At 34.1% G+C, this 25,232-nt stretch overlaps 5 protein-coding genes across 12 annotated transcripts in view; 3 read left to right on the top strand and 2 right to left on the bottom strand.

Annotated features, from left to right (window-relative positions):
- LOC130645199 (stomatin-like protein stl-1) overlaps positions 1-25,232 on the bottom strand; it is a 102,848-nt gene that overhangs the window by 59,361 nt on the left and 18,255 nt on the right. The gene's annotated exons all lie outside the window — the stretch shown is intronic.
- Positions 107-9,099, top strand: LOC130645204 (vitamin K epoxide reductase complex subunit 1-like protein 1). Of its 7 annotated transcripts, none has more exons than XM_057451113.1 (4): positions 304-366; positions 5,869-5,927; positions 7,175-7,303; positions 8,083-9,099. In XM_057451113.1, the coding sequence occupies exon 4, from the start codon at positions 8,265-8,267 to the stop codon at positions 8,751-8,753; it is 489 nt and encodes a 162-aa protein (XP_057307096.1). In that variant the 5' UTR covers positions 304-366; positions 5,869-5,927; positions 7,175-7,303; positions 8,083-8,264; the 3' UTR covers positions 8,754-9,099. The 7 variants fall into 7 exon arrangements, with proteins under 7 accessions (XP_057307097.1, XP_057307095.1, XP_057307096.1 ...); XM_057451111.1 differs by having other exon boundaries at positions 350-366; positions 5,787-5,927; XM_057451114.1 differs by lacking the exons at positions 304-366; positions 5,869-5,927 and adding an exon at positions 107-242.
- LOC130645196 (anaphase-promoting complex subunit cdh1-like) lies at positions 9,543-21,212 on the top strand. 2 transcript variants are annotated; one of them, XM_057451097.1, is made up of 13 exons: positions 9,543-9,632; positions 11,788-12,025; positions 14,207-14,754; positions 14,896-15,033; positions 15,121-15,222; positions 15,740-16,207; positions 16,310-17,001; positions 17,292-17,384; positions 17,656-17,808; positions 18,353-18,547; positions 19,066-19,184; positions 19,714-19,853; positions 20,424-21,212. In XM_057451097.1, the coding sequence occupies exons 2-13, from the start codon at positions 11,793-11,795 to the stop codon at positions 20,690-20,692; spliced, it is 3,150 nt and encodes a 1,049-aa protein (XP_057307080.1). In that variant the 5' UTR covers positions 9,543-9,632; positions 11,788-11,792; the 3' UTR covers positions 20,693-21,212. The 2 variants fall into 2 exon arrangements, with proteins under 2 accessions (XP_057307080.1, XP_057307079.1); XM_057451096.1 differs by lacking the exons at positions 9,543-9,632; positions 11,788-12,025 and adding an exon at positions 12,682-13,181.
- On the bottom strand, positions 21,280-23,346 carry LOC130645206 (50S ribosomal protein L27-like). Its single transcript, XM_057451119.1, has 4 exons — positions 23,203-23,346; positions 22,069-22,179; positions 21,902-21,969; positions 21,280-21,552 (listed from the first exon to the last, which is right to left on the bottom strand). The coding sequence occupies exons 1-4, from the start codon at positions 23,276-23,278 to the stop codon at positions 21,352-21,354; spliced, it is 456 nt and encodes a 151-aa protein (XP_057307102.1). The 5' UTR covers positions 23,279-23,346; the 3' UTR covers positions 21,280-21,351.
- LOC130645201 (uncharacterized) lies at positions 23,248-24,851 on the top strand. Its single transcript, XM_057451107.1, has 2 exons — positions 23,248-23,452; positions 23,709-24,851. The coding sequence occupies exon 2, from the start codon at positions 23,768-23,770 to the stop codon at positions 24,773-24,775; it is 1,008 nt and encodes a 335-aa protein (XP_057307090.1). The 5' UTR covers positions 23,248-23,452; positions 23,709-23,767; the 3' UTR covers positions 24,776-24,851.

The raw sequence follows: 25,232 nt of genomic DNA, 5'->3' as shown, positions 1-25,232 counted from the left end.
CGTACATCGAAAAACTACTGAACCGGTACCGGATTCGTAGATTTAAGAACTGCTGCACTGTCAAGACGGGCAGACAGGCGGCACAAAATATATACCATAAAAAATTGAACAAGTTAGGGATTGGATTAAAACCAGCCGTGGAAACCAAAAGAAAAGGTTTCCCTCAAAACAACTACAACTTGCGCACCTCTTTCCGCCATTATAGGTTTTGAACGACAGGTTTAAGATGCAAAAGAGCAAAGGTAATATTTTCACTTTCACTTTCATTCTTCAGGGTTTAGCGATCTCGTCTTTGTTTTTTAGTTTAGTCATTTTTCAACGCATCTCTGCCTGGTAGCTAATAGCTAATTTAGCCATCTAAAGGGGGTAAGTTTTTTACTAATTTAAAACGATAGGTATCTGGTTTTGGGTGTAGTAGCTAGCTAGCTGCTGCAGCCTAATTTTTCTAGCTTTTTTCAGACTGACGTCAAAAACTTTGAGTTTGAGTAGAACAGATTCGCCAAATCTAGCTAGCTATCTAGCTATAATATCATAGAGTCATAAGAAAAAGAGATAGTCTGGTGAATCGCGCGGCTCTATTGTTTATGTTTTTGTTAGCAGAATATACCTCGTACCCAGTGCTTTGACTGCACGCTCGTGTTGAAAAATGGTGCATTTAAGTGGTTAGTTACTGTAAACAACATAGGATTAACAAACATTTAAACAGAATTATTATTAACATGCCTGGCGAAAATTGCTCTATATACGGTTGCACAGTTTCACGAAGGGCTAAATATAAAGGCCTATCTATTTTTAAAGTTCCTGCTGGTGAGAATCAATTTGACAAGTCGTGGAGAGAAAAGTTAGTTGATGTTGTGATAAGAGATAGGGAAGTTGGTCATGCTCTAAGGGATAGAATTCAAAGAAAGAAAATATATATTTGTGAAAAGCACTTCAGCGAAGATCAAATGAATCGTAACCACTCTAGCAGAACCACACTTGTTCCCGGTGCTATCCCCACAATAAACCTTCCTATCAAAAGTTTTCCTTCATCCTCCACATCTTCTAAGCCTCGTCAATCAGCACAATCAATTTTGCAGAAAAAAATTGAACCAGTGGAAAATGTCATTACTGATCAGTACAAGTCATTTACAGATTTTATTTCTAAAACTCAGTTATTGAAATTAGTCGGTTGGAGTTTTACCTATACAAGTGATTGTGCTTCTTTTGCCTGTCATGATGCTATCCACTTAGTTCCAAAGTATGAGATATATGTTGATAATAATCTTGTTTTTACTGTTCGTGTTTTATTATGGTCTGTTCCTGCTAAACACGACATTTATTCTCAATCACTAAAACTTATTACAATCACATATTTAACAAGATTAATTATGCATTTGAAATTATGCCCAGGTTTGACAGACCACTTTGCTGGTAGCTGTCTTAAGCACTTTGTTCCAAAAGTATTTAACATCAAGGATAGTACTAGTGCACCTCTTTATCAAAGCAAATGGTATCAATCTCCAAATTGCATAGTTCTTATTCCACCTTCTTCTGAAAAATGCTTGGAATGTGTTAGGTCGGAGTCAAAAGAAAGCCTGAGTTTGAAAAGGAAAAAGGGACAATTTAATTTCACCTGCCAAACTTAAAGCACCAATTTCCATGACTTCTCCAGACCGAATCATAAAAACCCTTCAAAATCACCGGTTGGAAAATAAAGAATTAAAGGAAGAGTTAAAGAAAATGCAAGATGAAATTTCCACTTGTGCAGTTCCAGTCCAAAAAAGTCTTGGTGATGATTTCATAAAAATTATGTCAACAGTTAATCGCAAGATACCACCATTCTTGAAATTTTTTTGGGAAGAGCAGCAGAAATATTTATCATCATCGAAAACTGGTGTTCGCTATCATCATGATCATTCGTTACTGCTTGGGTTTAGCTGCAAAATCCCCCGCCTATTATGATGAGATTCGTGTTGACGATAAGAAAGACAGTGGTTTCTTGGTACTCCCTAGTAGACGTCGTTTAAGGGACTATAAGAACTATATTCGTCCAAAGCAAGGTTTTAACAAAGACGTTATCCAGGAATTGTGTAATATGGTCTCCAAATTCCAACCACATGAGAAATATGCAATATTATTAATGGATGAAATGAAAATTCAAGAAAGTCTTGTGTGGGATAAGCATAATGGTGATCTTATCGGTTTTGTTGACCTTGGTGATATTGATCTAAATTATGTTGCGTTGAAAAAGGTTGATGAAATTGCATCTCATGTCTTAGTTTTTCTTGTGAGAAGCATTGTGAATCCTTTTTTCATTTGCAAATTTTGCTACTACCAATGTCACATCAATTCAATTGTTTCCTCTCTTTTGGAAAGCGGTTGGCATACTGGAGGAAAAATGTGGCATACAAGTTGTTGGTGTCACAAGTGATGGAGCATCTCCAAACCGACGAATGTACCATATGCACCTAAACATGACCCGTGTAGCTGACATTAATGCAGGAGTGGACGTAACATACCGCACTTTGAATGTTATGGCGGATGAGGAACGGTACATCTACTTCATCTCAGATCCACCACACTTAATTAAAACAGCCTGCAATTGCCTGAGTAATTCTCTTGCAGGAAGATGTACCAGAAGTATGTGGAATGATGGAAGTTATATCACCTGGAACCATATTTCAAAGTTATTCCTTGATGACTTAGACTGTGGATTACATCTTGTTTCTAAAATAACAAATGACCACATCAAGCTCACACCATATTCAGTCATGAATGTACGTCTGGCAGCACAAGTGTTAAGCGAATCTTGGAAGAAAGAAAAAACTAAAAACGGTTATTTTTATAGCCACACATTTATAAAAAACATTAAATTGGCTTAATAAGCAAGAACAAGCACTGTATTTCTGCTTAACACAAACATTAATAAAAATTATTTTGAAATACCTTAAAACCTATATACACTACCTGGACCTTTTTGTAGACTTCCATAATTATTTATTATACCATGTGCCAAAATAATATTGTTTTAAAATTTGTTGCTATAAAAATAGCAGTTGTAAATGGTTTATAGTCACTGTTCTGGACTCTTAGTGTCAATGTCCATCTGAAAGATTGCTTGAAGATTTCTTGATTTCAGTGCGTAGAGATCGAGCTTTTTTCTGTTTTGATGCAATTTTGTGCAGCTCACATTTATCTTTCACAAATGAAAAAACACGAACACGAACATAAAGCATGATGAGATGCTCAAGTAAGTTCATTGCTAATTCTTTTGTGACTTTTTCGGTTGAGTGTGATGTTATTTTGTTGTAATTACAAAGCACAACAGGGTTCTCAAGCAGGTCTGAAACAATTTTCTTACTATCAATTGTATGGTGAAAATTAGCAGTTGCAGCACGAACTTCAAGTTCTGCACAACAAAAAATTCTGAAAACATCATCGGTTACTGACCATAACCCTCCTCTGTCCTTCATATTTACTAAATCAGAATTTTTATCGTCTTCCACAAGACATGACTTTCCAGCTAATAAGATGTCCAAACTTTGAACTTCAAGCATACTTCTTGATTTTTTTGATCTCCTAATGCGACGATATAGGGTACTAAATACATAACCACTTAGATATTGAATTATGTTTCTTTCTTTGGGTGAAAAATTCACATGGGAAGAAAATTCTACAGTGTTTTCTTTTACAGTTGAATTAGTGAGATGAGCAAGTAGGTGATTAGCCACTTCAAAACCAAGGAGAATAGAGCTTCGATTTGATAAATTTCTGAAAACAATATTTTCAGACACAGATTTATAGAAGGCCGGATAAAACTTTTCAGCATCGCCTTTAAAACTACCAATCACATCTCTGACAAAACTATAGGAAAAGTTTGTATCGTCGTTTGTAATAACATAATTGACAAATTCATTTCTGGTCTTCTCACTATAGCATTCATCTTTAGAAAGTTTACTTGCACTTAATTGGGTGTACTTCTTAAAGTATAACGGATGGAGCTTGGTTTCAGCAGTAGTGAGGCTGTCGTCATTTAACTGGTTTTGTGGCTGACGATGTTTCGCATTTCGGTGTCTTGTGAGTCCCCGTTGTGTTTTGCATGTTTTGGAGCATATATCACACGAAAAACAGCTTTCAGAAGGGTCGTCAACTATTTCTTCAACAATTTCGGATAATTCTTTAGTTAAATCACGATTTTTCTCTAATAAATCTTCATCAATAACAGCCAAGATTGCATCAAAATCATCTTCACCAAAGAAATCCTCCCCATGGGCAGCCATTATTGATAATTCCGTGCAGTCTTAAACTGGCCACCCCGATTTAAGAAACATATCTGCCTGTGAACAATAGGAACACATTATGGACGGCCCGGAATTACCAGACTATCTCTTTTTCTTATGACTATGATAATATATAAAATAGCTAGCTAGCTATATAATATAAAATTTAAATTTTAGTAGAATCACCGCTGCAGCTCTTTCATCGTCAGTTTGACCACTATAGCATACAATTTAGTTAGTTTAAACATTGCTTCATAAAAAAATTTATGTTGCTTCTCTGCATCAAAATAGCGCGCAAGAAATTCTAGAAAGATCTGCCGTTCCTTAAAATATAAATGGCGGCAAGATCTGTTATGGAAATTACACACCCTTGCTTTATCTGCTATCACTTTGTGTTTGTTCTCTTAGGCGAAGCGATATACTTCAGGAATCTTGCGTTATCTTCCTAAACTTTGAAGGTACTGGCACGAATTTGCTGGTTTCTTATTCAAGGATGCCTAGGCATTTTAACTTTAACATGATTTTTTGTGTTCAAAACCTGTATATTTACAGTGCCTGATGATAGGGGTAGAATGATTTTTGGTGAATTATGTCTTAAATCTCTGATAATTTGATGAATTAAGCCCTTTTGAAATTGTTACAGCTTCAAAAGGGTTATTCTATGGATCATCAGGAATGGCGTGCGATCGCACGCACACACGCCATGTTTAAATGTTCGCGTGTTATCTTCGCACACCAAAAAAAAGCACCAAATACCTCAGACGTGCGCTAATCACTGCCCAACATATCACCTAAGTAACAAGTTCTCAACTATCTCTAACGAGCCACTGTTGTACATCATTGAGGCTGGAAATACTTCATTCTCTATAATCTTACCTTTGCAACGATCCAATCAGATCAATAAAAACCTTAATTCAGCCTTTCTATTTCACACCAGCACTCAGCAGTTGTCAATAGGAGGAAGGCAAATAGCATTTAAATAAATTGAATAAGCTCATTTATTAATTGTATACTAACAAGCAAAGAATAAGTATTACAATTAAAAAAGGTAGAAAGTTGTGTTGGTGTTTAAAGTTTATGGTTTATTACATTTCACATGAGAACTTTGAATGTCAAATCTTTAACACTGGCCTTGTCCGCTCTTGTTATGACACATATAAAAGCTCAGGAAAGGTGTTTTTAGAAGAAACTAAAAGATTAAGAGGAAAATAGCAAATTCTTAATCCTCTTAATCCTTAATCTTAATGTTAAATAAGAATTTAAGTCTGCATGAAAACTTTTTTAAATGATTTATCTTGAAATAAACCATTCACAAATAAATTAACTTTTTGCAGGCATTAAAGAAGAAAAAATTTAATCCGGTGGTTTATCAGAAACATTGATTTTATTTTGGACTTGAAATAAATGTTTAACAGAGTTAGAGTATATATATTTGATAATTTTTATTGTGGTGAAAATGGGAAAATATAATGCTAAAAAAATTACAGCTAAATTATGTGCTATATATAACACAATTTGTTTTAGTTTTTTAAATATTACATTTCGATAAAAAATGCTAGTAAGGCCTGGTATATATATTGAAGACTTCGAATCGCTATCTTTGTAGTGCAACAAGTTTTGATCTGGTGGTCGAATTATTGCAACTGGCCTTGGAATAGGAAGAAGGTAAAGCTTTGTTGTAGCTGTCATGAGGAACAAGATATAAATAGTAATAACACTTATCATTAAAAAAATGAAGAGCAGCATTTGATTTACGTTAAAGCTAGGAAAATAATTTCTCAATATTCCGTTGTCTTCTTATCTTTTCTTATCTAATATGCAATATTTTTTTTTAACCTCAGTATCCCCTCAATGGTCATACACTGACCTTGGTATTATAACATTAATATTTTAAATGTTAAAAAAAGGAAAATGAAATAGAAAGTAAAAATGTGATCAAAACTGTTTCTAGGAGTTGCCTTAAATCATTAATTTATATTGTATGCTCTATTCTGCCTAATCTTCACACATATACTATGCCATCAATCTAAAATAATGTGGGAATTTTTTTGTATTAAAATCAGATGAATAGTGCACCATGAAGATTTGTTGTTGTGATAATTTAATACAGAAAAGCGAGTAAGAATTTTATTTCGGTCAAAAACATTTTGAAAATTAAAAGTTGAATAGCTACCGGGAAATTTTTGTACTTCAAAAATTTTTTTGTCAAAATGCACAAAAATAAATAGACAAAAAAAAACTTTGGGAAAGTGCACAAAAATAAATAGACAAAAAAAAAACTTTGGGAAAGTGCACAAAAATAAAATTTGTATAAAATTGAAATTTATAAAAGAGCATAAGATGTGCAAAATTAATGCGTGCAAAATTGAAGTAAAATAATAATTTACTCTGAGGTAAATATCAAAAAATAAGGTTGCACTCGCTGCTTATTAACTGAAACTATATTTTTCAGATTAATTACTTCAAGATTTTAATGAAGTAATATTTCTATGAGGCTCAAAGCATCAACATCAACATCTCTATTTTACATATTTTTTATTTATTATTTTAGGATTTTAATTTGAAGGATCTTAAAAGTGCGATTGAATTGATTATTTTTCTTTGGTACAGTTTAAAACTTCAAAGTTTTAATTTCAAGTTGATATTGATTATATAAGGATTTTCAATTTTTTTTCAAATTCGCATAGACTAGATGGTTTTGCAGGGAAGTATAAAAAATATAATAATTTAACTCAAAATTAATATAACCATATGACGAAATTAAAAGTGCATGGTGTTATTTGTTGTGCATAGGATTCAACATTTTTACTAGAGTTTTTTTAAAATCTGAAAATATACTCCACTATAAATGAATCTTGAGGTTGCACAAAATATTACATTAGATCGAGTTCTTAAACTTTTTCTTTTTTTAGACAGAGTAAGTACAGCCTTCTTGGTGGCTTGATCAAATTGAATGGTGAAACAGTCACAAAGAAAAGCAAAGAAATAAGCAATATATTGCTTCTTCTCTCAATAATACTGCGGTTACAACTTTTAACTGTGTATGTGTGGTTGTTCATTTGATAGGAGACTAGCTGATTTGCTTAAAGTTTTCATAAATATCTATTAGACACCAGGCTGCTTAATTTTTAGGTACTATACCTCTAATAGCCCTAGATATTGCCTATTACTTAAAACTTTACCTTTATTCCTATAATCGGTAAAGTGTAATAACTTCTCTTAGGATTAAGATTTGAACTTCAAACTTTCACATATCTCCATTTCATCAAAAGGAATCTAAAAATCTTTTGATATGTGACATTTTGGATTTTGCATAAAATTAGGGTGTTGAAAAATTAGAATATGAAAGCAGAAGATATGTAAAGTACATTTTATTTATTTCAAACAAAATTCCCTCTAGAATTGAATTAATTGGATTTTAGATAGTGGTATTTTGGACGAATTTTAACATTTGTTTTCCATTGAGAAATACCCATCAGAAGTTTTTGCGGGGGTGGGGCAGGGGAGTTGCAGGGAATCGCCCCCTCCTCATACATGGGCATAAAAAACAGTATATATATTAAGGGTTTAGTAAAATGTTTATTTTATATAGTGGAATGTGCTAACTTTCGTTACTATGGTCAAAATACTGTTGTTGGTGTGAAAATCTGTAAAGTAGGTTTGCTTCTAAACATTTTGTAGAGGAATAGTAGTTGGGTGCTGTATTTATGTCCATGAAATTGGTGTCAGTGTTAAAGTTGAAGATTTTTACGTGATGTGAAAAATAAAATGTAAAATGGTACGATGTAAATTTAAAGTAACGGTTTGTAATGTATTCTAGGTAAAAGCTGGTGATATCATTGACCGGATACTTTCTGAAAGCCACTATCACGGGTTGAACCTTGCGAAATCAGCGAAACACGAACAAAAAAAGGAAGTTACAGAGTGAACCTTGCCAGAGCCAAAAACATTATCATACCGAAATCGGAATATCAAAAATCGTTTAATCGGTATAATTAAAAAATGGCAGATATTCAAACAGCTTTTCGATTTACTCTCGGCCTGATTGGTGTAATATTGTCTGTGTACACTCTCTACGTTGAATTTCAATCCGCACATGATCGTTCATACAAAGCTCTTTGTGATATCAACGAACATGTTAGCTGTTCAAAAGTATTTCTCTCGAAATATGGCAGAGGATTTGGTCTTGTGGAAAAGATTTTTGGTCCCGATTCTGTTCTTAATTTGCCCAATCCAATATTTGGGATAGTTTTCTATGGCTCGGTGATGGTGCTCTGCTTGTTCAGATTCAGTTTGAAAGTTTTGGGTTTGTTGACATTATTGTCAGCGGCTTCATGTTTAATGAGCATCTACCTGGCCTATATATTGTACTTTATGAAGGATATTTGCGTGGTGTGTGTGAGCACGTATGTGGTCAACTTTTTGTTGTTGTTTCTGAACTTTCAACGCTACAACGAAATCTCGAATGTGCAGAAGTTGAAGGAAGAATAATTATTTTATAGAATTATATAAATGCAAAGGTTTTTCTTGGAGTGGATGGTTTGTTATAACATCTTTAGGATTTTTGTGTGTGAGAAAAATTTTTCTTTGTCAAAAATTTTTTTTCTTAATTAATTAATCGTATGTTGACGAGGTTTATTTGGAGCATCTATTTACAGAATTGATTGCTTCTATTATCGCAGATCCTGTACCATTCTGAAAAATTTTAAAACACGTTTTTTTTTGGATAATTTATTAGTGATTTTTTTGAAGATTTTCGATGTAACCCTATTGACAAAAAAGAAATAGAATTAGATTGTAATTTAACATCAAAAAAAGAGAGTGTTTATTTGTGTGTACAATTTATATCACGTTTTGCAAAAAAAATCGTCTTGTGCATATCAAAATTTTAAAAATCGAATAAATACTTACACTTTGTTTCCGGTTTCCAAAAATTGCCCGAAATAATTTGTACCAAATTTTTTTAAAATGGTCAAGCTAGGGATGGGATATTTGTGTAGTAATAACTTTTGACAAAATTATTCGAGGTTGATTTTATTTAAGTTCGTCCACAATTGCAGTTTTTAAAATTAAAATATTTTGTGCGTCGCAAGATTTTGTTTTTTAAGCGCCTGTGGAGCCTGTGTAACAAAGCGAAGGGGGTGCAAAATTAACAACGTTTTGTGGTATTAAAAATTAAATTTGGTGTGCTGTAGAAGTAATTCGAAGAAGTTTTTAAGTTTGAATAATTCATCCAACTTATTTTGAATCCTGAATAAGTATTGATCTTTTTATAAGGTTGTTAACAAAATCGCCTCGACAACTTGTCAACATTTCGAAGTTTGTCAACTTTGAAAAAAAAGAAAAGAGAAATATTGCTTTATTAAGAAGGTAAGTAGAACGTTCGTTCGTGGTAGAAATCTATTTTTCATAACAATTTTTCAACGGATTTGTCGCGTTAGTTTTCAAGCTGTGGCCGGTATTAAAAATACATACGTTAAATAGACGTTAAGAACAGTAAACTGCGAAGAAGCCTTTATGTATTCTTAAATTTTCAATACGACAAACTTATTTAGATTATCTAATTCTAACTCGTTACCGATAATAAAAAAGAGAAAAAAAACGTTGGTGAATTTTAAATCATGTTACATTCTTAAATTATTTTTAAATGTCTTTTAAACCCTTTTAAAATTTAGCATCTGGCCTTAAATATCTATCTACAATACCATTTAAATTTATCTATTTTATTTATACATATACATGTTGAAAATATATTACCTTCATTCATGAAATTTTCGCGCAGAGCCGCTAAATGACAATTGGTTGCGCGAAAATACTATTTTTTCCGCGAATTTATATGCGCAAAAATTTGGTGTGCGCGATTTTTTTTTAAGTTACGCGTAGATTTATAGTGGACTCTCTAGAACTCGAACAGCCACGGGAAATCGGAAACTGTTTGAGTTATAAAGAGGTTTGGGTAATAGAGAGTTTGGAATTTTTCCAAGTTTTTGTATAAATTTTGTATAAATTGCCAATTAGGCGTGATTCTTCTCCCTTATATGGAATAAGGACGAAATCCTTCTTTGTACAGGATAAAATTTCGACCTTGTAAGCTAAGAACGGACTGAAAAAATAAAAAAGTACAAAATATTTTATCTCAACAACAGACGCCATGATTGTAAAACTTCAATACCAAAGAATCGTGTTTACGTTTTGTTTCGAATCATTAAAGACCCCTTACACATGTAGATATGAAACATTCGAATCAGTTAAGACTCTATTTACGTTTACAGAGCCAAAACCATGCAAAAAACTGCTTGTGTCATATAAAGTTCTGGATACATATTGCGACGTTCGAGTTATAGAGAAGAAATACTCAAAGAGACCAAAAAAACGTTTGAGTTAAGGAGAGACTCGAGTTATAGGGGTTCGAGTTATAGAGAGTCCACTGTATTCCTCTTAATTACTACATACAAAACCAAACGGTAATTATAATTTTTGGTTGGTGTGAATCAAAGATCTTTTGAGTGGCCATCAGTTTTACAAAACGGCCCATGTATGTAATGAAGTAAGTAAGTAACGAAGAGTTCCTTGGGGATTCGATCGTGGCCGGCTCTTCCTCCCCTCCGACTGTAACTACATTATCGGTAGAGATACGTAAAACACTGCTCTAACTTGCTCGCCTGCTGCTACATTAACAGGTTCGCGATCAGTAGATGGCTCCAATTGGACTGACAACACTACGTTTAAGTGCGCCAGAGATGGGACTTGAACCTTATGATAACAAGCTGAATGTGCTACCATTACACATTCTCCGCTATAAAATCTGATATTTTATAAAATTTTAAGTTTCAGAGATAAGCAACACATTTATGTGTTCATTTAGCTTCTCTTTTCTATAAGTGAGTTGTGAATATGTAAAAAAAGTTCCATAGATGCGCACGTATCTTGACAAGCAATAAGAGAAGGACAATTGGATTGATTAATCTATAAAATTTTATAAATATAACATTGAAAATGCATTGGTAAAGTATTATCTTTTCTGGTATTTAGGAGCAAACTTCATCAATTAAAGCGTCTGTGTTTTTTTTCACTTAATATTTTCGATCACCGCGCGCAGTCTGTTGTTTATATTTTTTAAATGTGCATATGCGTGCGCATGTCCGTTGCTCTTGATGATGACAACATTAAGTCACACTGCAACTCAGCTATAATACCTGTAAGGGGTGCGAGAAAATTTTATGAATTAAGTTATGTCTTCAGTTAAAATCTCTCAAAAAAAAGACATTCCTCATTCCTCTTCCCCTCGAACATCCGAATTAAGATTAAAGTTGCGGGAAATGGAGGAAGTTACTGGAAAATCAGAAAATGCATTTAAATTTGTTTACCTTTTCCCACAATCACTTTTGGCTGGCAAAACTTTCTGCCCATTAAGCTAAACGTGAGAAAGGCGTTCAAAATTAGCTCGCAACTTTTCAGTTGTAGTCTCAAATGCTCAATCCCTTTCTTCAAAAAAAATATTTTTGAAAATACTCAACTTTTGTAGCCTCGATGTTTTTCGCCTTAAAGAAGAAGAACAATGACGACAAGCAACGCTTATACAATAGTGAAGAACATAATTCATGCACGTTAGCTCAGGAGACGTATAGAAATTATGAATCTCGCATGAATGTGACCGAAACTCGCCAAGCCAACACTAACCATAACTACAAAAACAATTATATTAATAGTAACCGAGACGAAAGCACAGCTTCGATTGACAGAAATATTTTTGAACCAATCACGTATGTTGATGTTTTTTTATTTTATTTTATTTTATCATATTTTTTTTACTTTATGGTCAGAACAACCTCGTCTCCCTTCTCAGCAATTATTTTTTTTATCAAATCCTTAACGACCTAAGTATAAGGTGAGTGCTTAAAAGAACCCTAGAAACAAAGTTGGAAAGGGTTCTTGAGACTCCATCATATACAACTTCACTGGTCAACGTTTGCGTTTTTGTATGAACTTTATCAAAATTCTCAACCTGGTTTTGAGATGTGTAGTTCCTTTCAACTGAAATTGTAACAAAGAAAGTTCTTCGCACTGGTATTTTTGAAGTTTGTTCCACTCCATTTTGCTCAAAAAAAATTTTAATTGAACCATAATTTTTCATTGACTTATGATTTGTATTTCTTGCTAAAACGATTGTTTTGTCGAGGCAGGTGTTAAAGATCATCGCTTATATCGGATATTTTATCATCTTTAACCAGTAAAGTGACAACATGGTGAGAGAACGCATAGATTATCAGTCATCAAAGTAGTTTTTGTTTTTAGTTTGAGTTTTATCATTTTGATTGATTTAAGTTCGCTCTTCACTGTCACATTTCATCCATCATTCATAGCTTCGATGAAGATGAATTTATTAATATATAAAGTTTCCATGGATATCATGGCTACATATTATATACAAACTTCAATCATGCATGTTAATATAAAGTATAATCAAGTACGATATTAAATCTTTCTTTTCTCTCGAAATTAAGAATACATTTCATTTTGGTGGGATTTTCTGCACACAATGAGCCCACCGGAAAAAAATGAAGTGAGTGACAGGAAGAAAAAATATCGCAAGAAAAGAAAAAAATACGACAAAGAAATTGATGAACAGGACGAAATAATTGGTAAAGCGCTGGACAAAATGATGGAAGTTGAATTTAACAAACCGCCAAGAAGCAGTAGAGATAACTCGTCAGAAGACAACGTCAGTTCGTCTGGTGATAATGACGACGACGTGATAAGTGTTCCGTCAGAAGGGACAGCATCTGTGATAAGTGAGAAGGGGGACGAAGAATCAGAAGACAGTCCTGAAAAGGATTTGGAAGTTGTCTCTTCTTCTTCTGACCCCTCTGACACTCAAGTTGTTCGTTTTGATAGTGATGACGTAAGCGATGATTCCAGGTGAGTCGTCTTTTGAGGGAACAAAGATGACTTCTGGTAACTTCAGAATCGATAACTGGCTTTACCTAGATCCTTGTATCTTCTTAATAATAACAAATTGCCAGTGTTTTCATATTGTTGATGCACGAAATGTTAAAGTTCAACTGGAGGAAAACTATTAGGCCGTCTGTTTCCTAATGAAGAAATAAGGGTGTCAGTCTTGTTTACACGCAAAAAAATAGGTTAGAAATAAGGAGAAAGAGAGTAAGTATTATCCATTTTTCTAACAAGAAGAGGTAAACTTATTGCATGCACTTGGCCGAATTAAGGTCTGACTCCTTAAATTTTTAAGCTTATTGATATGACGTTTTTGTTTTACTAGTAAGATGCAGAACAAGGTATTTTCCCGCGAATTTTAATGAAGTCATGTACTCGAAACGCAAGCTGCGTGCTTTATTATGAGCTGAATTTATGCATTATGACGAAGCACATTGTGCACACACCAACAATGAAAAATATAATTCGATAAACTTTTGTGAGTACCAGATAGACCTTGCAAGTTCTTTTAGAAAATGGAAAAACTTATCCAGAAAGTTAATGAATTCTGTTATTTTGGAATGCATAATTTTCATAAATAATCGACTATAAGGATTTGAGCGGAAATTTCTACAGGCATATTTTCTCGTAAAAAACTTACAGTAAAATCATACAATCAGAAAGAAAATTAACATATAAGCGAGGCATGATCAGCAAAAATGGCCTTAGAGTAGATAGCGATTTAAAGTGATACTGGAATAAAAGTCGGAGGATAATACAGATCATACATCGACTAACCTAAATTGCGTCGCTAAGGAACTAAGTTCATTCCAGTCATTCCTTATGACTTAAATGAACTTAGTTCCTCGTCCCTAAAGTTTATTTAGGCTGTTTTATCAGCATACAGAGCCTGTTTCCATCCCATTGTAAAATAAAGATCTGGGGACGAGGTTGATTAAACACGTGACGCAGTAGCAGCACGTGACTACGTGTTGTTGTTGTTGTTTTAGCTTTGACGCTCCAGCTCTAATGGAAGCGAATCATTTATACGACACTCAAGAAGAAAATGTGAAAAGAAAACCAACAGATGGTGAAAGATTCCAGAAACAGACTCCGCAGACATCCGCATCTAACACGCCCAAACTAAAACATAGACCCAACTCAGATTTGAAATCTAAAAGACCACCGTCCGGTCGAAGAGGTCTTCAAGGAAAGACATATAACAGCGGTCACAATAACAAATATGATATTTTTTCCGAAGTAGCAGAAAAACAAACGTCTAACAACATGTCAACACCTGGAAAAACCAGGCCTTTATCTGGAAATATTGTCACTCATGCAATTCAAGTTAAAGCTGAAAAAGAAGGAATTCAAAATGACTCAGAACATTTATTAAAGTCTGGCAAAACGAGGCCGCCTTCTGGTAAAACGAGAACTATTGGAGAAAATAACCAAAAGGAAAAGGAAAAGCGACCGCCTTCTGGAATTAACAGACCCGTTTCAGGAAAAGAAAGGCCTTCATCAGCCGTCAACCGAAAAAGTATACCTTCACGGAAAGGTGAATAAACTAACGATGTCTTGTTATTAAGTTCAAGACGGCTTTCGAGGTTCGAGGTTGTTGCGTTGAAATGTGTAAATGAACAAACAGAATAGACCAGAACAAAATATTTTTTCTCGACTTTATCTTTATTTTTTATAGATAGTCTATTGTCCCTGCATGGTGGTTCATCTCATGAAGATGAAGGGTTATACGGAAAAGCCGAAGATGAAGATCTTGAACGAAAATTTATGACACCAAAACGAGGGAGAACACCCTCTGTCACAGATACAAAAAAAGGTAATAATATGATGGGAACAGTTGAACTTGATTTAAATCAACAACACAATCAATGAAGACGTAAACAATTTATTTTATTTTATTTAGATGAAACCTTCCTGGGTCTAGATTCCATGCCTCGTACACCACCAACTAAACTAATGGATGAAGCAAAAACTATGGAAACGAAAGCACAATACGAAAAAAATGGTACGAACACTTTTCCTTTACTTGTTCACAAAATGTAACTAGTGTGACTTAAATGTGGGCTAACTTATTGTTTTTTCGTTCGTTCATAAGGTTCATAAGCTTACTCTCCAACCTTCACTGGAACTAATTAGTGGTTCTGCTTTGTAGTTTATTTCTACGAGGATAATATTTATTTACCTTTATTTGACCTGTTACTTATTCAATCTTCTGTCACGAGATCACCCCTATCTCCACCCCCACGGAATGCACACACACACATATCCGCGTCCCGAGGGTTTGTTGCCTATGTCAAAGCCGCTAGCGCTTACTTGAAGGCTAAACGCTGGCTTCGCTGTGAAAAAGGCAAAGGCCCATGCCGACTGGTTAGTACACACACCCATGAAACAATGTAAGCAAACAAACACACCCCGAAATTAAATTTCAATGTCTCCTCCCTAACCCTCCTCGTCCCTTTAAGGTGAGCTTTAAACATACTTTCAAACCTTCATCAAAACAAACATATACTTGCTTTTCTTAGCACCATTACCACCTGTTCGAACCTCATCTCGAGCATCTTTAAAACATCGCAAGTCATCTGACCTTACTGCGGAAGTCTTACCTCCAATTAATGTTGGACGAACACATGACAAGAATGTAGAAAAACGTCCAACACCAACTGAGACAACCTCTCTAGTAGAAGAAAGCGCACCAGCATTGGAGCAGTTGGATTCATCAACAACACAAAATGCACCTTCTGGAATTTCATCAAACACAGTTCCTTTATCAGACGCAAGAGATGTTTCAATACCACAAGCAAGTTCAACAACGTCGGATAAAAAGCGTCCAGCATCAGATGTAAATAGGCCGTCGTCGGAAAAGAAACGTTCAACGTCGTCGAATTCAACAACAGTTCGTCCGACGTCTACGGAATATGGAGCAGGCGATTACACCAGCACTGTAACATATGAGAAAAGGAAAAAAGTTGAAGAAGACATCCCTTCAAATGGTTACTTCCTAATATATTTTACACATAGCTTTTGTCTCGTTTATTTTACACATTATTTTTGTCTCGTTTATTTTTTATTAATTTTTACTATATTTAACTCAGGTTTACCACAGGACGATTACTCAGAGGGAAGTGATGACGAGTTGAAAAGAGTAATGACACGTATAGACAACGTATATGATCCTTTAGGGTCAATACCAGAATTAAAAAATGACAAAAATAATTCTTCTTCAAATGAAGTAAAGAAAAAAGAATCTCCGCATAACCAACCTATAAATGAACCAGTAGAAATCATGAGCTCGGAAGGGTATAGTAATAGCCCGCCAGCCAATGATGAAGCAAAAGCGTTAGAAAACGATGCGAAAATTAACAGAAACAATTCAGGTTTTTTTGAAACCACAAACACAACAAACGAGGAGACAAATGAAGAAAAAACAGCTGAAGAGAATGAAGATAAACCAAACATTCTTTCTAGTGTGATCAGCTTAAAAACAAACCACGAAAATGATACCATCGAAAGTGGTGTCGACAATAACGGCTTTATAGATGATGAACTAACCCAGCCTGCATTTGAAACGACCACCTTACCAGGTGAGAATATAGAACCGCTACCGGAGGACGGTCCATCTGAAGCATTTCCTGATGGTGCAATGAAGAATGGTCGTGATGAATTTGGAATAGGAGAAGGAAGTTATTTTACTGGTAGTCCGTTCAGTGGAGCTTCAGAGGAGGAGGGACCACATATAGAACTGCCGCGAAAGCCAAAATGGCACCCACCATGGCAATTAAAACAAGTACATATTTTTCGCATTTATTTTTATTGCCAACTGCGTTGATAAAAAAACGCGTGCAGGTTTTACATGATTGCATTTAAAGTCTTAGCTCAGTTTGTCCAGTTCCGTGAAAACACCAAAGATAACGAAGCAAAAAGCTTAAAAATGGTCTATATTTTTGCTTAAATTTCTCATGCCTTCTAGATCGTGCAAATTAGTGTAACTATGTCTCCCAAGGTTACTCAGCTTTTAACCTTTTAACACAGAAAAATGAAATCCTGGAAATTCAGTTTTGATAACATTTATTTCAGGAAATCTTAGCACATACGGATGCCATCCCAGTGCTTATAATAGACCCAACTAATCGATGGTTTGCAACAGGTTCATCAGATAAAACAGTCAGAGTAAGTTTAGTTTATTTATTTATTTATTTATTTATTTATTTATTTATTTATTTAATTTGTTTTCTTGTAATAACAATTCCATAAAATCAATAATTATCTGCAAAAATGGCAAATACCTCCATAAAAATTTGCGTTTTTTGTAAGAAATTAATAAGCCAAAAAAGTCGATATTGGTAAGTTTTTACTTGGGACTTTAATCAAGTTGTTTGAATTTGAAGACGTTGCAAACATCAGTTTCATCCTATATATAATGTGTTATATAATGTATTAGATGTGGGACATCAATAACGGAAGACGGAAACTTGTTATAAAAGCTCACAAACAAGCAGTACGCGCAATGACTTTCGGGATAGCTGGGCATCGTCACCTTTACACGTCTGCCGATGACAGACAACTATATTGTCATGATGTAGAAATAAACAGAGTAAGTTATTCTTTCCAATCGTAGGGAAGCAAGAGCGTTTTCCAACGTGATTTAAGTTATATATTTTCGTTCTCTATAATTTTAAGCAAGTCGCTACCAAATATCCTTTATTGTTCTCGTTCGCTTTTCTAAGAGGTTGGCAGTTCAACGGTGATGTATTCTTTTTCGGCGCAAAAGATCGAAGATTTAAACCTCCGCTCTGGGTAAAAAGGCATTTGATTTTCGCTAAAAGAAAGACTAGAAGATTCTCTAGTCTGGAAAATCTTCGTTATCAGTATCTCTTTATACTAGAGTCAAATTCATCATAAGAAACCTGGGAACGAGGTTGCCTTGCTGTGCGGCTGTCGCGTGTGCACGATTTATGAAACTTGAAATTATAAAGCACCCTTTACATGGCGCACATGTTAGGTCACGCTGAGCAAACATACATAAAATATAATCGATTTTTGTGGAGAATTAAAAACTTAAATAAAAGGCACATAGACTTTTAATTTTTACAATCACAAAGCAAAACAGATCAATTATCGGGTGATTTTATTTCTAGATCACAAACACATTCAAGGGGCAAGCAGCAGTGATATACAGCATGTGTATGTACCCTCCATCGCATCTCCTAATTACCGGCGGACGAGATAAACTCGTCAAGCTGTACGATACAAGAACAACAAAATGTGTCAAGACACTACGTGGACATCAAAACACAGCCTCGTGTGTTGTAGCAGCTGAACAAACGAGACAAGTAATATATTTTTGTATTCGTTACGAGTATGAGGCACAACACATGACATGAGGCATAACATAACATTATCCCATTTGGTGCCATCTACTGACCGCTAATCGGCTTGTGTGGCAGGCAAGCAAGTTAGAGCAAGGCTATACGCATCTTTAGCAGTAACGGTAGCGGTAGAAGGCGCAAGTCGTTAGCATGGAATCCCCAAAGACGTAAAAACTTCCCGTTACTTACTTACTTATATGATAGGTTAATTTCTTGTGTGTGTGTTGCCTGAAGTTCAACATTTTATTTCATTGCGAAAAATTCTAAAACTACATCTTACAATGAAATACCTAAAGATAAATCTATGTATTTTAACGAAGTTTATTGGGGAAACTTCCAGGAGTTTACAAATTTACGAAATATAGGAAGATGAGAATGTTAAAAGTTCCACACAAAAAAAGAAAGCAAAAACTGGTTCCATTGCTTATAGCTGCGTTTAGCAACTTATAAAAACACAGTGCCTTAGATTTCACAGTTTTTAGATTGTCTCAGGGAGTCATGATGGAACGCTTCGAGTGTGGGATATTGGCGAAGGAAGGTGCATTAAAGTTTTACAAGGACACAACAAAAGTGTCCGAGCCTTGGCGCAGCATCCTGAAGGGTAAGTACGCTTGTTTTGAGCAAAAATATATCGAAAGAAAGTAAACGAATCCCTCTTTTTAGAGGGAGAATAATCAAGAAACGCCTTTTTGTGTTTAAGCATCCCTTACACTCTAAAATAAAGGTGCTAAAAATAAGTTATCGGGCGTTATGTTTATTTAGAAATTACCAAGAAACAACAATGTGCGCTATATTTTTCTTTCTCGTTCCCATGGTTTGTTGCCTTATGCGAAAGCCGCTAGCGCTTATTTGACGTTTTTCTCGCTACCGGCGTCAATGTCAAAAAGGCAAGAAAACCTGGGTACGTGGCTGCAATATTTGTTTTGCCGTCTCAGCAACGTTTTTTCAATAAAAATAAGCACCAAAGTGCCAAAATTAAATTAATTAGAGTACTACTTTTACAAAGCGAGAAACTTATAACATGGGCGTGCACGTCATAGGTAAAGATAAACAACTGGTCTAAAGCACAAAGCTATAAAATTGTTGTGGCTTTTAGAGGATATGAGGTTATTTTAATGCTTAACGTTTAGGGCTACTGTTTTATCCGCATCAAGTGAACGAATAATTGCATGGGAATTACCAACAGGTGATATGATCCAGGAGATTCAAGCAGAGGATATCGCCATCAACTCTGTAACAATAAATCACCATGGTGTTACTGTAGCTGGAGGTATGGAAACTAGCACTTATGCAATGCAATGTTATGTTTATCCTTGCGCAGCCTTGTTGCAGGAAATATGTATATCGCGGATCGGTACCCTTCTTATTTTGCTGCCCTAAAAAATTAACAAAAAAAAAACAGACAAAAACAATGATTGGATTATAAACGTTTTCTCTAAAGAAAAAGTAGTTTCTTGAGGTGCGTGTTAATTTTCATATTTTTTACGTTTCTATAATAAAGTAATTCGTTAAATCTTTATAATAAACTGTATGTACTTCATCTCGAACATCTCTGTATCCTTGAATACATCTTTCAGTACCGTGCGAGTTCAAAACAGAGAAAGTCTACAGCATGCAAAACGACTTTTTAAAATTTAATGATTTGTAGATCTAAACGGATTCTGAATAAAGTACCTTAAAATCTTACTGCATTATTTTTGATAACTCACATCACATCAATTTTAAAACCAAACAGCCCAAAATCCAAACACAAAAAACCTACCAGTATTAATGTGTTTTTTTAGTCAATATTGACCTTTACCAACCAAACTAATAATTTGACATTTTCTTACACTTTAAGGTTCAAATGGTGTTATTCATATGTGGGATTTCAATTCCGGCCATAGATTTCAAAAAATCAATCGAAGTAAAGTTTACGACTCCCAAGAAGTTCCAATTTGTGTTTTCGCTACAAAGTTTGATCACACTGGCACGAAGCTAATTTGTTCTGACGCTTGTAACGTTGTGAAAGTATACAGGGAAGCGTACACAAGGGTAAGACCTAACTTAGATGTTAGGTATGTGCAACCAAGCATGGAAATTCCGTTGGGCAAAAACTACCAGCGCTGAGGATGATTGGTGGTGTGAATCTAGTTAATACTGCATGCGCATGCGTCAGAGTTGTTTACTTACGCGCTCACGCACGCTCAGGCCTATATTCTTATTTATTTTAGCGACAAATATCTCCAGGGAGTTCGTACTTGGAAGTTTCAAATGATTTTAGAAAAATTAAAAACCGAAGTAAAAAAAAAAAAAAATAAGGAAATTAACAGCTACCTTTGGGAAAGGAAATTTTTGCGGAACTTATTTTTGCGATTTGCGATTAAAATCACAAGTAAAAAATGTTACTTTGACACATACATCATACACGCATACATATAAAAACCGCTCTTGTTTTAGGTGGCACGCCGATATCAACCTAACACCGAGACTAAAAGTCGAAGAAATACTTTAATATCTATTCCTGCAGCTGTTGGGTTTAGTCGAAATCCAAGCAAATCATCGCTGATTGGAAATAACATTATTTGAATGTTTGTATTTTTTATAAATGTCCAAACTGTAAGAAGAAGAAGCTGCTATCTTTCCCAAACCCTAATTTTTTATTATATAAATTGCATAAATATAAACTAAAAGAAACAAAGAAAAACAAAGATACATTGTACACAATTTTCTTAGGATTTAGATTTTTTTATACATATAATATATACAAAGTAGTCATTTTGTTGCCATCACGTCACGTTGGATAAACTTTGAGGATTTAGACACACTAATCGACGAACTTTGGGTCTTTCTAAAACATGCATGAAAGTACGCTGGAAGTAAGGGCCTTCTCCCCAACTACACCATTCTGGACGTGGTATTAATTCTTTTGTGATCTTCACGTGACCTTCTCTTAGCGCGAATAGGGTGTGGTCACGTCCATAATCAACCTATGAAAACATTTTCAAAGGTATACATTTGAAAAAAAAAATGAAGACTAAAGATATATAAAAATACTTTTGTTGGACCCAGAACTTTCTGACACATCAAAAGCAAATAAGCATGAATAATAACGCTTAAAATGCGAAGAACAGATTAGACTGGACTGGCGGAAGAGAACTTCTTGAAAAGTATTTTTTGTGTATTAAATAGAAGTTAGGTTTTAAAACTTTTAGAAATATGCAAGGTTATCAAATATGTAGGCCAAAACGAAAAGTTTGTCTTTATAGAAAAAGGGGTCTAAATCCAATCTAAAAATTTAAAATTGTAATTAAAAAGTAGCAAACACTTTCTTCTTACATTTCTTCCTGGGTGCATTTGAAATCCTCTCTGTCTCAATAAAATCGCACCAGGCTGTACAAATTCATCTAAAAAGAGTTTTAGAAATTTACAAAATTACTGGACAAGGAACCACATTTTTTGAAAAAAAAAAATTTAAATTACTTGAAAATTAATAAAATTTTTACCTGGCAAAACCTTAGGTCCCAATCGCTTTCCTTTGCGCTTCCTGTTGTGATTCTGTCGTTTCACTGATCCAGCAGCCTTTTTTGTAGCATTTCGACATTGGATCGAGAACACTAAAACATCAGAAGCTGGAAATTTAATATTTTAAGCCTGAAAATTGTCTGTACTCTCACATACTACAGTCTGCACAACTCAAAAAGGGTGCAGCTAAAACTATTTTCAGGTACAGTCTTCTCCATTTTCTTGAGTTGGGTCTTTAGGTTGCTGTTTAAACACTGCTATATGTTGCTTTTTTAAAAATTTGCCATGAAAACAACATTTTTCTCATGATTAACAAATTAACAAATTATATAACTTCACACTAATGCCTAAGAGATTTTAACTTAATACAAGTTATTAAAAAATAATTACTGTATATATGTTGTTTATCATAAAAATTTTGTTAAATCACTTGCAACATATAGCTCAGAAAAAATCATTAATTCAACTTGCAGGAAAAGGTGTTCTATAGCGCCTACACAGAAGCTTACATTTGTACTATATTGTAAAGTTAGTATCTTTTCAATTTCAATCTTAGACCCTCAATAACTAGGTTGCTATTATAAACTGTGTAATTTTTTCAAAACAATAAACCTTAATTTCTGTTTTTGCTAACTGGTAAAACAGTGAAAGTTTCTCGTCTGGTGTGGTGAACATTTGTTTTTTTTTTAAATGGTCAAACCCTTCCTAAAAACAACCACACATTTTACAGGTATATACAATGCTTTTACTCTAGTGTAAACACTCTAATTAAAAAAAAATCTGTTTTCCAAATTGGCTGTCTTGAGTTTAAAATGACTTTTTAAATACAGAAGAAGTTATTGCCATGTCTGCCAAACATTTTTTTGGCTGAGCTTTTTTATGAATTTCTGTTACTTCTAATGTATCAATTTTATGAATATGAATACTTATAAGAATTAGCTAACTACCTTATTTTCAACATATAAGCTAGCTATATCTAGCTGGCTAGCTAGCTATCTATTATATACGTTTTTTTTTTCAATCAAAGAAAAAAAACAGGAAATAATTTTCTGTAGCTAGCTAGCTGATATAGATAGTTATGTATCATTCTAAAGTTAATTAAAAAAGTAAGTTACCAGGTAATTTTGCAGATGTTGGTACTATTTTGGCAAGTGGTTTAAACAGAGTGTGTGGTATCAGAAAAAACGCCATATTTAATCAACATTATTTAGTTAATCGTACGGGCACGGACCGATATGGAAACACAACTACTTTCAGAGGCTACCACAGAGCCCTGGGTTTCAATTTTAATTTTGACAATCCGTAGAAAAATGTCAAATTAAAAACAACAAAGATGGTAGATTTTTTGCTCGGTGTGCTATCAGGGTAGGTGAGATTTTGTATTTTTCGCTCATGTTCATTAGCTACAGCTAGCTAAAATTTTAACTATAGCTAGCTATAATTTTAACTACAGCTTATCATTGTAGGGATCTAACTTTTTATGTGGGTGTATATATCCATCTTAGTGGAGTAACATTGTTTTTTCTTTTCCATCCAAATTTGAAGCTCGAAACTAGCTCTGCCTCTAGTAGCTTTATTAATGGCTGTTTTTATGTTTATTACTTGTGTAACTTATATTTAGGACTGGAAGTATATGTTTTGAATACTTTTATAAAAGTATTTAAAAAAAAGGAGATAAATATGTTACCCAAACAAGCACCTCGATTTCACTTTATGTACATAAACCTTTCAAATATGAAGTTTCAACAAAAACTATTAAGCTTAAAAACAGATTCAGTAAAACTAGAGAGTCATGTTTTACCCGAGTTACCTATGATTTGGAGTAAAAGCACCTCATATTTATGTGAAAATGTAGCAAAGGATATTTTCAGGGAGGTTATCAATAAACCATTGACAAAAAAGTCAGGAATTGAAGAAGAACTCTATGTTTATCCACATGTCCTAAGAAGAGTTAATGCAATGTCATACAAATTTGATACAAAGAGCAACCAGATTCAACATTTTGTTCTCAAACAAAAAGAAACTCGGGAGGTTAACCACACAATGTTACCAATGACTTTTCAAAGCACTCAATTACTTTCTAAGCAAAATGCTTTACCTTACAGCAATAGGCATAATGTGAAAGATAATAACCTTCCATCTGATGAACAACTGGATGAAATGATGCTGTATTTTCAACAACAGGCACATTGTCTTTTCAAGCCTACTGGTTGGTCATACCGCAAATGTAGTTATAAGATATTATTTGAAAACATGATGATAGGTACAAGGACAGAATCTTTAAATGCTTATATCATGCAAATAAATGTTATGAAGAGTATGATTAATGTTTTTTATTTTCAACCAGAGTTATCAATTTTAAGGATGACAAAAAACTTGTCAGAAGGAACCATCTACGTACGCTGGCAAGTTCAAGGTATGCCACGTCTTTTAAAGCCATTTTCAATGTTTGGTATATTTGATGAAAAACGTTTTTTTCGATATATCGATGGTTTCTCCATTTTTTATGTATTAAATGATGGATTGTACCACAGACATATTTTAACGAAAACGACACCTTTAAGAAATGAAGATGATAAAAGTCTGGCGTCACATTTTCTTTCGAGATTAGGTTTACCTGATCCTGCTTTGGAAAGTTTACCAAAGCAACCAACGCCAGCATTTAAGAAACATTTAAAAGGATTGTAATACGGATTGACATCGTCCTTGATATTTAATGCAATATTTTGTTTACAATAGACAAAAACAATTGGTAACTATATAATTGTATTCTTGTTTTTGTTTACATACCTCAAGGAAGAAATTTTCGCAACCAGAAATTTTTGGGGGAACATATTTTCGCGAGTTGAAAGTAAAAGGCATAAAAATTTTAAGGCTTCGCGGAAGAAATTTTCGCAAATCGAGGCTATAAGAAGATCTTCCGAACAGCAAATGTGGACGTTTCTGAAAATTCGTAAAAATTTCTCGCGAAAATGTTTTTCCTTAAAGGGAACCCGAGGTATAAAATGATGTTGGACTTATATTATAGAGCTTAAAAAGTTAGCTAACAAGTCTATTTAAATTTTTAAAAAAGCTCTTTTTGTTCTCAAGATATCCACATTTAAAGAATTTCATGTTAAGGGGTGTGCATTCAAACTTTATCAAT

The sequence above is a fragment of the Hydractinia symbiolongicarpus genome, chromosome 5, assembly GCF_029227915.1.
Source record: "Hydractinia symbiolongicarpus strain clone_291-10 chromosome 5, HSymV2.1, whole genome shotgun sequence".
NCBI lineage: Eukaryota > Metazoa > Cnidaria > Hydrozoa > Anthoathecata > Hydractiniidae > Hydractinia > Hydractinia symbiolongicarpus.
This window is presented reverse-complemented; position numbering and strand designations above follow the sequence as displayed.